At 43.5% G+C, this 12660-nt stretch overlaps 1 protein-coding gene across 9 annotated transcripts in view; it reads right to left on the minus strand.

Moving 5' to 3' along the window:
- EPB41L4B (erythrocyte membrane protein band 4.1 like 4B) overlaps positions 1-12660 on the minus strand; it is a 159478-nt gene that overhangs the window by 63727 nt on the left and 83091 nt on the right. For 8 of the 9 annotated variants that reach the window (XR_013535843.1, XM_078374101.1, XM_035254233.3 and 5 more), the window contains one exon: positions 10849-10913. Coding sequence is in view for 8 of the 9 variants with exons in the window: in XM_078374101.1 (XP_078230227.1) it covers positions 10849-10913 (65 nt within the window). In the remaining variant the exon portion in view is untranslated. Of the gene's footprint in view, positions 1-7408; positions 9073-10848; positions 10914-12660 lie in introns of those variants that run through there. The other variant, XM_035254259.3, reaches the window with a different exon arrangement.

The raw sequence follows: 12660 nt of genomic DNA on the forward strand, positions 1-12660 counted from the left end.
AGGGGTTTTAGCCAGGCATGGTGGCTCATGCCTGTAATCCCAGCACTTTGGGAGGCCGAGGCAGGTGTATCACCTGAGGTCAGTTTGAGATCAGCGTGGCCAACATGGTGAAACCCTGTCTCTACTAAAAATACAAAAGTTAGCCAGCACGGTGGCAGACACCTGTATCCCAGCTACTCGGGAGGCTGAGACAGAAGAATCACTTGAACCTGGGAGGCGGAGGCTGCAGTGAGTCGAGATTGCACCACTGCACTCCAGCCTGGGAAACAGAGTGAAACTCTGTCACAAAACAAACAAACAAACAATCAAACAAAATGAACAGGGGTTTCAGACAGTTCACAGAAAATAACAAACAGCATTTAGAAAGTTGACAAGGTACACAGCCTTGCTCATAGAGAAATGCATTAAAACAGAAATTCTCGATTTTCTCATCAGACTAAGTTAAAAAATAATGCTAGCAAAGGCTGTGATTTGCTTCCTGTGAGGTCACAGAGGCATTGTCATAATTGCTGGGGGGTGTCTGTGGGCTGGAGGGAGTATAAACAGGTGGAATATATTTGGAGAGAAAATGTTAGGCAATATCTAACTTAAATATGCACAAACCTTTAGACCTGGATGCTGCTTCTGGGGAATTCATTCTACAGATAGATTTGCTCAAGTGCACAAACAGAAGGTACAAGAATGGCAGCACCACCGTAACTTGAGGGAGTTGATGCAGCTTAAGTGTCCATCAATATCGACTGGTTAAATAAATATATGCTCGTTTATACATGGAGTAGCTCTAGATTGACAAGGAGAAATGCTAACAATGTTTGCTTCCAGGGAAAACTGTGGAATAAGAAGGTGACAAGGGCCTGGCGCGGTGGCTCACGCCTATAATCCCAGCACTTTGGGAGGCCGAGGTGGGTGGATCACGAGGTCAAGAGATTGAGACCATCCTGGTCAACAAGATGAAACCCCGTCTCTACTAAAAATACAAAAATAGCTGGTCATGGTGGTGTAAGCCTGTAGTCCCAGCTACTCGGGAGGCTGAGGCAGGAGAATTGCTTGAACCCAGAAGGTGGAGGTTGCGGTGAGCTGAGATCGTGCCTTTGCACTCCAGCCTGGGTAACAACAGTGAAACTCTGTCTCAAAAAGAAAAAAAAAAAAAAAGGTGACAAGGAAAAGTAACTTTCAGCTATTTGTGTTTGAATTTTACTATGGTTTGCATTACCTATCTTTAAAAAGGTAACAGGCCGGGTACAGTGGCTCTCACCTGTAATCCCAATATTTTAAGAGGCCAAGGCAGGAGGATTGCTTGAGCCCAGGAATTGAGACCAGCCTGGGTAACATGGCAAGACCCCAGCTCTACAGAAAATTTTGAAAACTTTAGACAAGCATGGTAGTGCATGCCTATAGTCCCAGCTACTCAGGAGGCTGAGGTGGGAGGACGGTTTGAGCCCCAGAGGTCAAGGCTGCAGTAAGCCATGATCGTACTACTTCAGTCCAGCCTGGGTGACAGAGTGACCCCGTCTCAAAAAAAAAGAAAAACAAAATAACAACAAAAAATGGCAACAAAGCACAGTGGTCCCCTTTCATTACTAACTTTCCACACAGTCTCCTAATAGTTAAAATCTTCCTCCACTTTGTCTAAGATGAAATCAGATGCTCTGTTTCAGTTCTCCAAGCCTCTGAGTCCCAATCATACCAGGAAAATGAACTTTCAGCCGTCTCACTAATTCCTTACTCTATGCCAATTCTGCCATGTGCAGATGGGAAAGCATTGTCCACATTCTGCCTGGCCAGTTATTTCCTAGTATTCTCAGACAGAAATATCATTTCTATTTCTTTTTTATTTCCTCAAAAGATCTCCATGGTGTTTCTGCTCTGAGTTTGTTAGTTTCAAAAAGAAGTGTCTTTATATATGTGTCAATGCTCTTCCATCTGATCTTTCCTTTGGAACCAAACACACATTTCCCTTGCTAAACTTAGAATATACATCTCAAGCCATCAATCTATTAGATATTCCATTTCTTGAGCTAGACTGTTTTTTTTTTTTTTTGAGATGGAGTCTCACATTGTTACCCAGACTGGAGTGCAATGGCGTGATCTTAGCTTACTGCAACCTCTGTCTCCTGGGTCCATGCGATTGCCCTGCCTCAGCCTCCCGAGTAGCTGGGACTATAGGCACATGCCACCACACCTGGCTAATTTTTGTATTTTTAGTGAACACAGCATTTCACCATGTTGGCTAGGCTGGTCACAAACTCCTGACCTTGAATAATCCACCCACCGCCTCTGGCCTCCCAAAGTGCTGGGATTACAGGCATGAGCCACCACGCCCAGCCTTGAGCTAGATTTTGAATCTCCTTGGCCTATTTCTGTCCAGCTAAGACCTTACATCTCAAAAAAAAAAAAAAAAAACACTAAAAATGCTTGCCAGCTAGCATCACTGTGCAAAATGTCTTTTGTACATAATGTCATTTATTAATAATTCTCTTATCAGTGAGATATTAGTAAATTCCGTTTGGAGATGAGGAAAATGAGGTGTCCAGAAGAAAATGGCCAAAGGTCCCACAGCTAGTAAGTGGCAAAGCTGGGATTCAAACTGTGTGAGATTCCAAAACTTCCACACTTCACCTAATTAGAGAACTGCAGGGCTCTTGTCCCTTGATAAAACCAGACCCCCACATTGCAGACCTTTCTTTAATCCTTCTCTCACCCGGCTGGCAATGTCTTGCCATTTTACTTACGCAAACTTCTACCTGTTTCCCAATCCTGGGCTCCAATGCTAGCCCAGGTGCTTAGACTGGTGTATACACACGCCCTGTCCTTCTCCAACGGCTGGAATTCACTAGTGCCTTGCTTCTGAAGTGGGGAGTGAAGGCAGAACAGACTTGGATTGATAGATGCCAGGGGGCCGGTTAATGATGAAATTAAAGCCATATAAAGAGCCACCAGGGGCCAGACGCAGTGGCTTGCGCCTCTAATCCCAGCACTTTGGGAGGCCGAGGAGGGCAGATCATGAGGTCAAGAGATCAAGACCATCCTGGCCAAAATGGTGAAACCCCATCTCTACTAAAAATACAAAGTAGCCAGGAGTGGTGGTGCGTGCCTGTAATCACAGCTACTTCAGAGGCTGAGGTGGAAAAATAGCTTGAACCAGGGAGGTAGAGGTTGCAGTGAGCCGAGATTACGCCATTGCACTCCCACCTGGCAACAGAGCAAGACTCCGTTTCAAAAAAAAAAAACCTGGGTGTGGTAGCAGATGCCTATAAATCCCAGCTACTTGGGAGGCTGAGGCAAGGAAAATCACTTGAACCTGGGAGGCGGCTCTAGAATGCTTACATTCTTCTGCTTCACCTTGGGCCTAAGGAAGTGCAAAACTTTGCTGAGCAGACAGATCTAGTTACTTATTACGATGCATACATCCATTGACTTAACATGCACGTTTAAAAAAGTTGAGTTAAAATTGAGGCATTAAAATCAGGATGAACACAAGTAGATAAGCAGCTTTGCTTTCCCACCTGAGACTCTCCTGGGCTGTTAAAATGCAGGATCTTGGGTCTTATCACTGACCATTTAGAATGCAGTAATCCACATTTTTAGTTAAGTTGTATAAGCCATTCTTTGGCTCCCTAATTTTGAGAGCAGTGGGCCTATCTGCAGAACTATTGAGGATTTCTTTTGCTAAGGCTTAGATGAATGTCCATTTTACATGTTTTGTTTTTGTGATACCCCCAGGGTTTTAAAAAATGTACCATTTCTCATGTGCAAGGGACCATTAACTAACTTGCTTTTTCTCTCTGCCCGCTTATGCTTTGCCTCTGCATCTGTCCCCTGCCTCCTGTAGTGAGAGGAAGCAAATCATCCTAGACCAACATAGAGTATTTACCTGGTACGTCTGGAAGACTTGGTTGGCCAGGGAATTGACTTAGAACTCTAAGTTTGAGAAATATTGATCCAAAGGGATCAATATGGCTGTTCAGGGAATTATTTGATGAGCTCAGATTTTAAAGGACTAGTTAACAGCTGTAAAGTCAAGAGCAACAAAAAGGCTCTGTCATTATTTATGTTCAGAGTGGGACCCATGAGGCTAGAGCCACTGACCTGGAAGGATGGTGCAATATTAACAGGCAAGAAGGACTAAGGAATTCCCACACTGTCCTTATTCCTCTTTCTTTGTGGTTTAGGAGAACCATCTTCAGTAGAAATGGTAGACCAATAAATGAAGTAGGAAAGAGGGTTTGTTTTTTGAGATGAGTCTCCCTGTCGCCAGGCTGGAGTGCAGTGGCGCAATCTTGGCTCACTGAAACCTCTGCCTCCTGAGTTCAAGCAATTCTCCTGCCACAGCCTCCCAAGTAGCTGGGACTACAGGTGTGCACCACCAAGCCCAGCTAATTTTTATATTTTTAGTAGCAACGGGGTTTCTCCATGTTGGCCAGCATGGTCTCGATCTCTTGATCTTGTGATCTGCCTGCCTTGGCCTCTCAAAGTGCTGGGATTACAGGCGTGAGCCACAGCACCCAGCCATGACAAGAGGGTTTTGAAGACCAAGGTAATTAATTACCTGACATAAAGACTTCTGGCATGAATTACATCAATCCAATGACAACTGTCAATACAATGTTGGATGTTTTGGGGGATCACAGAAACATCAATAGATGATAAACCAATAAATACCTGTTTCAAAATGTAAAAAGTTAATTCTATTAGTTACAGAAAAGCGAGTGTGGTTTTACTGTCAAGTAATATTCCAGAAGAAATTGTTCATTTGTGAGCTTTTTAAAAGGAAGCAATAGAGTGGATTGTCTCAAATAAGCAGTGGTTCACTAAGAATAATGCCCAATCTCTGCTTCTTTGAAAATAGGACCACTGCTGAAGGATGCCTGTGTGGACAGGAATTCTAGACTGGGGGAGGGATGGTAAGGTATGGAGGGGGTTACTAGACCACGGAGGGGTGTGTTTGGGGAGAAGGCAGTAAGTGGCATTATTATATCACAGGTGATGGAGATGAACAAGGTTACCAGCCCTGGTGTGTCGGGGGTGGGTATGGACAGTTATGAGCCCACTGGTGGCAGTGACAGTGGAGGGAACATGGTTACTAGGCCACAGTGGTAGGGGCTGTATGGATAATTAGCTGCCTACCAGTGGTGGTGGTCATGCAGATGGATAGGGGTTACTAGATGGCTGGAGGGAGTGGACAACTCTCTGGTTAGCAACTAGATTTCAGTGGCGTGAACTGTTCAACATCATCTAACAGTCTCATGGAAATGTGGATCCCCAGGGTCACAAATGCTGGGATGAAGGGTGAGAAGCGAGAGAGCACTGGGGTTGAGAGCACAGGCTCTGGAATACAGGCTGCTTGGCTAAACTCTAAGCCCGAGCTTCCCTATCTATGAAAAAGAGGATACTACACATCTTACAGGGCGGTCAGGAAGTGAAGTGACACATGTGGACTGCAAAGCACAGCATTAGATGACTAGCCCCTATACATTAGCGCAGATCAGTGTCAACCTACCGGGGTTTCCAATGTCATGTGATTGGACTTTCTTCTGCCCTGTACAACATACCAATGCTTCAAATGAGAACACAGTTGACACACTGAGTAATATTCAGATGATGAAACTGAATCTAGAAGTAACATGGTGGTCAACATCCTACTCAAAGTATGATGTCCCCACACTGGATAAGGTTGTTCAGGTATCTTCATACCAGCCCAGAGATGACGTATTATTGCCTGTTACCTGGCTAGACATCTCCTTTCAAATGAATGTGGAATAATCCACTTGCTGAGCAGACATTCACTGAGCACCTGCTATCTGTCAGGTGCTGGGGAACAAAGGCAAGTAAGACACAAGCTCAGATATATGCAGTGTACAGGCTCCAGGATGAGATAAATGAAAGATCTCATTTTAATACAAAGCTCTAAGTGCAATGTTGCTATAGATGGGGGCAGAAAGGGAGGAAGTTATTACTGGAACACAGAAATTAACCCAATTTGCAGAGGTGGGGCCGTTGGAGAGTCCCTGGGAGTAGATGTCTGGGTAGAGGCAGACATTGAGCAGGAGTTAGGGGAAGGGATGGGAGTGACAGAATTCTAGGCAGAAAGAACAGTATTTGCAAAGGCACAGATGTGAGTAACAGTAGGGTGTGGTGCATGCCAGGAACCACAAGCAATTTGGCACTGAAGGATTTTCAAAAATAGGGTGAGAAATGGGGGGTATACCATAGAGCAAGACGATGGAGACACAGAGTGGGAATTCCATAGAGAGGCCCTTGGACTTCATCCTCAGGGTGATGGCAAGCACTGCAATGGCACAGGCCCATGACGGTGTTTTAGAAAGATCACTGTAGCTACTGGGAGGAGTGTGAGCTTGTCAAGAGCAACTGGAGTCAGGGAGAGCAGAAAGGGCACCTCTGAGCCAGAGAAAAGATGCTCCTTTGGGATTCACGTCAGTAAGAAGAGACAGGAAGGCCTAAGTATGAATACCAAGGCAGAGCTGAACAGACCTAGGCACTGTTTTGATATGGGTGGCAACAGGCAGAAGAGTTGTAGATGATGTATACATTCTTACTGTGGGTAAAAAAGAGAATTCAGGCAGAAGAAAAGTTTTGTCAAGGGAGGATAAAAGATGATCAATTTAATTTTTGATAGGTGGAATTTGAGGTGTATACAGAATATCCAAGTTGAAATGTTCAGTCCAAAAGCTCATAGGACTGTCTAGGTTAGAGAGAATGGTTTCAGAGTCAACAGCATTAACAATTATGACAAAATGAGAAGATTTGGGTAGACTGGCAAAAAGAGCAGTGAGCAGAAGAAAGACATTTAGAAAACACCAACATGTAACAGAATGACAGAAAAGGAGGCTGTGAGGACTGAACTGGTCAACTGCAGTAGAGAAAGGTCCACTAAGTTAAGGAATGAAAGTATACACTTCCTTTAACAATCAGGATGTCCTAAGTATGCAAATTGGTTACGCTTCTTGGGTGCAGACAACTGAAACCACTCAAGTTACCTTAAGCAGAGAGGTATTTATTAGAGGGTGTTAGATGGCATACACAATTTCCAGAAGCCCACAGATAAGGGTTTGGAGGTCTTCCTGCCAGACAGGACAAACACCCACCTTTACAGGACTATTACTGGGAAAATCCCACTGCCACCACTTCTCTCTGCTCAGCACCTGTGACAGATAGGACAACCTTCACCAGAATAGCCCCAGAAGAAGAAAGGCATCAGCTGCTGTGCCTACAGGAGCCACTTTTGCCATGAGCAGCCTCATTCTAGGATGATCTTGCTCCACCCACCTAACTGAATGCTCACCCTCAGACTTACAAAAGCCAGCTGCTCTGTTACTGAGGTCATTCACAAAGGAGCCTTCTGCACAATAACAAGAATCAATTAAAAAAATAAAGATGGAGTCAAAAAAAAAAGCAAGAATAATCTTTATTCCTTGGAAACACATTTGTAAAAATGCTACCAATAAGATGAAAAGATTCAGAACACATTTATTTGTATGCAGCACATACACTGAGAATCAGAACGTCTGCTAATATGGAATACACCTGTAAACAAATGCCTTAGGGAAGGGAAGCTTGTAAGTGGTCAACTCCGCTGTGCAAGGTACGCAGCTGATACCTTCTTTCTGAATAAATTTTTGCGGTAGCCAAAAAGATCAGATTTTAGTAATAAAATATCTCAAAGGATGTCAAACATTTTTAAAAGCGCTTAAAATGGGTAAAATTACAATTACATATATAAAAATGGCACAAGAATCAATTGATTTCACAGAAATACTAATAAAATATTTCAGGTCTATTTATTAAGAGAAAAAAAATGTTTGACTCAGGGCTTGAAATGGGGAAAATAAATATTTTGGTACAAGCTTTAACCTAAAAGACAACATATTGATTTCTGGGTCTACAAACAGACTGGGGCAACACCCATCGTATCCTACTCTACAGAATGCTTTGGCACAACTTCAAGAAAACCTTATGTGCTTTCATTTGAGCCATAAATGATCTCGATTGCACGTTGCTTTTTAAGAGTGAAGTCTAGGGTAATAACCAATCCCCCAATCCTGACAGCGTGTATTCACAATTATATCTTCTGAAATCATGCAAGTTAGCAGCACCAATCATTAAGACATTAAAAATTATTCTCATACTTGAGCAGCAAATTCTATCAAAACAAATGCTGTGCAATTTAAGATTAGTATAATTGCTTAAATTCAAAGTAGCTCAACTGCTTTAAGATATAAAATTCAAAGTCTCCCTGTGTTTATATAACATCTAATAAGTTATATACTTTATTTAGCTTCTGAAAGGAGTAACTCTCTGTCAAGGAAGTGGGTATTGCAGTTTTCCTTGTGATAAAATTAGTTTGAATGTATGTCCTCAGCCTAAAAAAAAATTTTTAAATGTTAACAAATTGCAGAACTGTAGATTTGGAAAGGACCTTGAGATCACTTAGTCCAACCCTCTCTTTCCAGGCGGGGAGAATGAGGTCAGTGAAGAGGCAATGACTTGTCCAGGCCACACTATGGCAGAAGCTGGACCCTAGCAGTCTCAACTCCTACCACAGCAATATATGTTGAGCTATCTTCCCAAGCTCTTCTGGTTTTATTTGGTCCCGTTAATTAAATAACAAAGAGTATCAGGCACACAGTAATATGATAACATAGACTTTGACTCCAATTTTAAATCAGAACATCGAAATGATTCCTGAGACTTTACCTTCATTTTAAAGAGAATGCAGTCAACAGTAAATTATGACAAGCTACCGTGGTTTCATCTTCAAATATTTACACGGACACTGAAAACACCTTTCAGGACTACTCCTTAAAGACCCTCGTAAAAACACATCTGTCCATGTGAGGCCAAGACATTTTTCAAGGAATGCAGTGAAACTATGAAGGTGAATGGAAGAGAGACGCTTCAGTCTCTCAAAGTGCAGTCATGAGTTTATCTCGATACGTCATACTCTGCGTCCCTCCTAAGTTCTTCTGGTTCTGGTCGTGGACATAATCAAAATGGCTGTCATCTCCACTGGCCGACGCTTTCCAATGCGACCTGTCATCCTGAAAGGATGGCCTGTTTCGTTTGCAGAGTGAATGGTTAGTGGGAGAATGGAAGAAAATGCAGAAATGTAAGTGAAACAACACAAGCACAAAGGAAATGGGGCAGGGGGAACCGTGAGCCACGTGAATGGGGATGGCTATGAATGGAAATGAATGGATTTCCTATGTGAGTATTATAAAAGCTCAGATGCAGTTCATCTATGAACTTCCCAGCAGAGCAAGGCTCTGTCTACGGTCAAGTCATCATTTCTCAAAGGGTGTCTCATGGTCAAGTCCGTCTGGAGAAAGCTAAGTGAAGGTGGAAAATGTTCCTTTACTACAGGACTGCTTGGAGGTTTTATCATGCCAGTGTGCACCATGAATGCCTCAGGCAACATTGGCCAAAAGTGTTGGACCAACAAACTCTGTTTTCATGGGGTATCTTTGCAGAGCTTGAAAACACACAACATGCTGGCCCCACCCCACAGATTCTGATCCAGTAGGTCCGGGGAGGGGGGCTGAGCATTTGCATTAACAAACTTCCAGATGACACTCAAGTGCCAATAGCAGGCACACCCCAGAGAGGCACTGTTTACAGCTTTCCTCAGAAGGCCTGCTGCTAAACGGTGCCTCAGAAGGAAGCTAACATGATAAAACAGGTAGTGATAAGCACACACTTTCGTAAAAACAATGTTAATTAAAATCGCATTTCTATAACTCTCTTCTGTTTTTTATGTCTGAAGAATAAAGTACCTTTGAAACACAGCAAGATTTACAATCATTACTCCATGAACCTACCTTGCTTTAAAAAGTTACATGACTACCAAGTATTTATAAACAATCACACTCCTGGGTTACAAAATTCCCCAAAAAACTTCTTTTTTTTTTTTTTTGCCTTGTTCTAAGTGGGTTTATTTCCATCATTTTATTCTCCACACTTTCTCAGAGAAAGGCTAGCAACCTCACCTTTATGCAAACTGAACTTGCCAACAATGTTTCTGAAATAGCTTCACAAATAAACACCAATTAAGACTGATCTAAAATTCAAATCTTAAAAGGAACATTTGCTGTCACAAAACTAGCCTAAAAAAAAAAAGCCTCTCAAGCTTAACTATAAACACAGTCCAGCAGATGCCAGTTGGCTTAGAAAGGACTACGGTAGGTCAGGGCCAAGGTTGGTAAATGACAGCCCTCGGCCCAATCCCACTGATCTTGTAAAACAGTTTCACTGAAGCATAGCCATAGCTTCTCATTTACAGATTGTCCAGGGCTGTTTCCAATGCACAATGGCAGAGTTAAGGAGTTGTGACAGCGACCGCAAAGCAGAAAATACTGGCTGATCCTTTACAGAAAAAGTTTATTGATCCCTCGGTTTAGGGAAAAAATATCTATTGACACAAAAAGCAAACTCATTCCCCCCACCGCCAAAAAAATTCTTAAAAAAAAAAAAACCCACAGCAACAAAAATCCCTAAGATTTCATCACATTTGAAGTAAACAAATTCTCAGGACAGAAAAACGTTACTTAGAAATTTTAAGTAATATCTTGAATACAAAACTAAACCAAGAATATCTGAGGTCAGAATGATTTTTAAAAATCAGTTCATTTTTTATTTCACAAAGCAGACCTTTGATGCATCCACACTCATTACTGGCTACCTTTGCTTTGAAAATGTATTCTTCTCAGCCATGACAATGCACCCCGTTAAGGGTTCTGATGCAGACTTCCTGCTCCTACCGAAGTAGAATCTTAACTTTTCTAGAGAAAGGAGAACTTTCAAAGGTGCAGCTCTGGAAGCACCTGCACTTACCTGACATTTGGAGAGTGAGGATGCCACCGGGGCTGGCTGGGGTGGATATTAGGATGATACTGAGGCTAGAAATAAAACACCAAACTTGATTATTTGATGACCTTTTAATTTCAATGGTCCTCATTCACTTTCTCTGTTACTGGCATCCCCCTGAGGGGTTGGGGGACTATGAATGGGAAGGCCACAGACCCTGACTGGGGGGTGAGGGTGGGTGGATGTTTCCCAGGATGATCACGTTTCCCCCTCTGACAAAGGCTGGGGGTTGAAACCCAGCCCTGGTTCTAGCCCTCTCCAGAGGCGGCTCCCCATGAAGGGGCTGGGAAGCCACCCTTAGAAGGAAGGTGACAGCACCTGCCTTGAAGGGGGTCGTCCGGAGTACCAGCGACAAGCTGTATTCATCTCCCCAGGGGAAGAGGCGGAAGGTGTCAGAGAGATGGGGAGAGTGGGAGGCAATTTCTCTCTTCAGAAACAATTTTTGTCACTGCCGAAAATGACAATGACCATGTGGAACAGTTACATCTGCACACAGACAAGGGCTGGACAGGGATGTGAAGTGAAGCAGCAGGGCCGTGGGTGAAGTTTTTTTCTTCCTCCCTGGTTTAAGCAATAAAAATAATCTTCTAAAATGCAATCCAAAACAAAATACCCAAACAAACAAAACCATCCAGAGTGCTTATAATCCTGATGCGGGAGGGAGAAAGGGAGAGAGGAGAAGGGATGGGGGAGGGAGGGAAGGCAGGCAGGTAGGGACGGAAAGAAGAAAGAGAAAGGAAGGGAAAGAAGGAAGAAGGAGAAAGAAAGGAAGGAAGGAGGTTGAAAGTTGCTTTTTTTTTTTTTTTTTTTTTGACAGAGTCTCACTCTGTCGCCCAGGCTGGAGTGCAGTGCAGGATCTTGGCAACCTATATCTCACAGGTTCAAGTGATTCTCTTGCCTCAGCCTCCCGGGAAGCAGGGATGACAGGCACATGCCACCATGCCCTGCTAATTCTGAAGGAAGTTGGCCATTCTAAAAAGAGAACACAGACCCTGACTCACTAGAAACGGACCCCGGTGCAGCCCCAGCGGGCTAGGTAGCAGGCTGCCTTTCCACTTCTGGCCTGTAGAGGGCAGTGGTCCTAGGCATCAGCAGAAGTCAGGGGCTCTCAAGGCTCAACTTCCTAAGGGGGCAAATTAAGGCCCTCTTGACATTTAAGTCACTACAATCATGCTACCATTACTCTTTTAATTATTTCTTCTCCTCCTTCTCAGGCTACTTTGGTTAATAAGCAGTGGCCTGCTCTCTGGCACAGAGAATTCTCAGCAGTTCTGTTCATTCCATTTTCATGGACCTGAGATGCCCTCCCTGCCTGTTCTATATTCCAGCAGCCTTTCCTTTCTCCTTCAAAGATGCCTGTCAGCAAGCAGACTCTGCAGCCCCCGGAAAGACATGCTGCAGGAAAAGGACTCTGGAGAAAATATCTCAGTAGCAGGATATGGGAGCTGACCAGGGCTTTAGCACCTCCCTGATGCAATCTTTGCATATTTCTCCTTCAGGGGGATACAGAAACCCACAGAGTTTAGATGATTCGCTCAGAGCTGAACTGTTCCAGGTGTTTTGATCACATAGGCCCAGAATGAGGTCCCATTCACTGGCTGTTCAACAATAGAGAAAGGCTGACCTAGAACTGGACCCTCTATGCTTTTCTCTGGCTTTAAACACAACCAAATCAGATTCATCAGAGAGAGGTGGGAACCTGATCCACAGATCTGGAAAAAGATTCTGGAAATTTCCTTGATCTCCTCTGGCAATCATTCACATTCTCAACTGTCAAGG

This window comes from Callithrix jacchus, chromosome 1 (assembly GCF_049354715.1).
Source record: "Callithrix jacchus isolate 240 chromosome 1, calJac240_pri, whole genome shotgun sequence".
Lineage (NCBI taxonomy): Eukaryota > Metazoa > Chordata > Mammalia > Primates > Cebidae > Callithrix > Callithrix jacchus.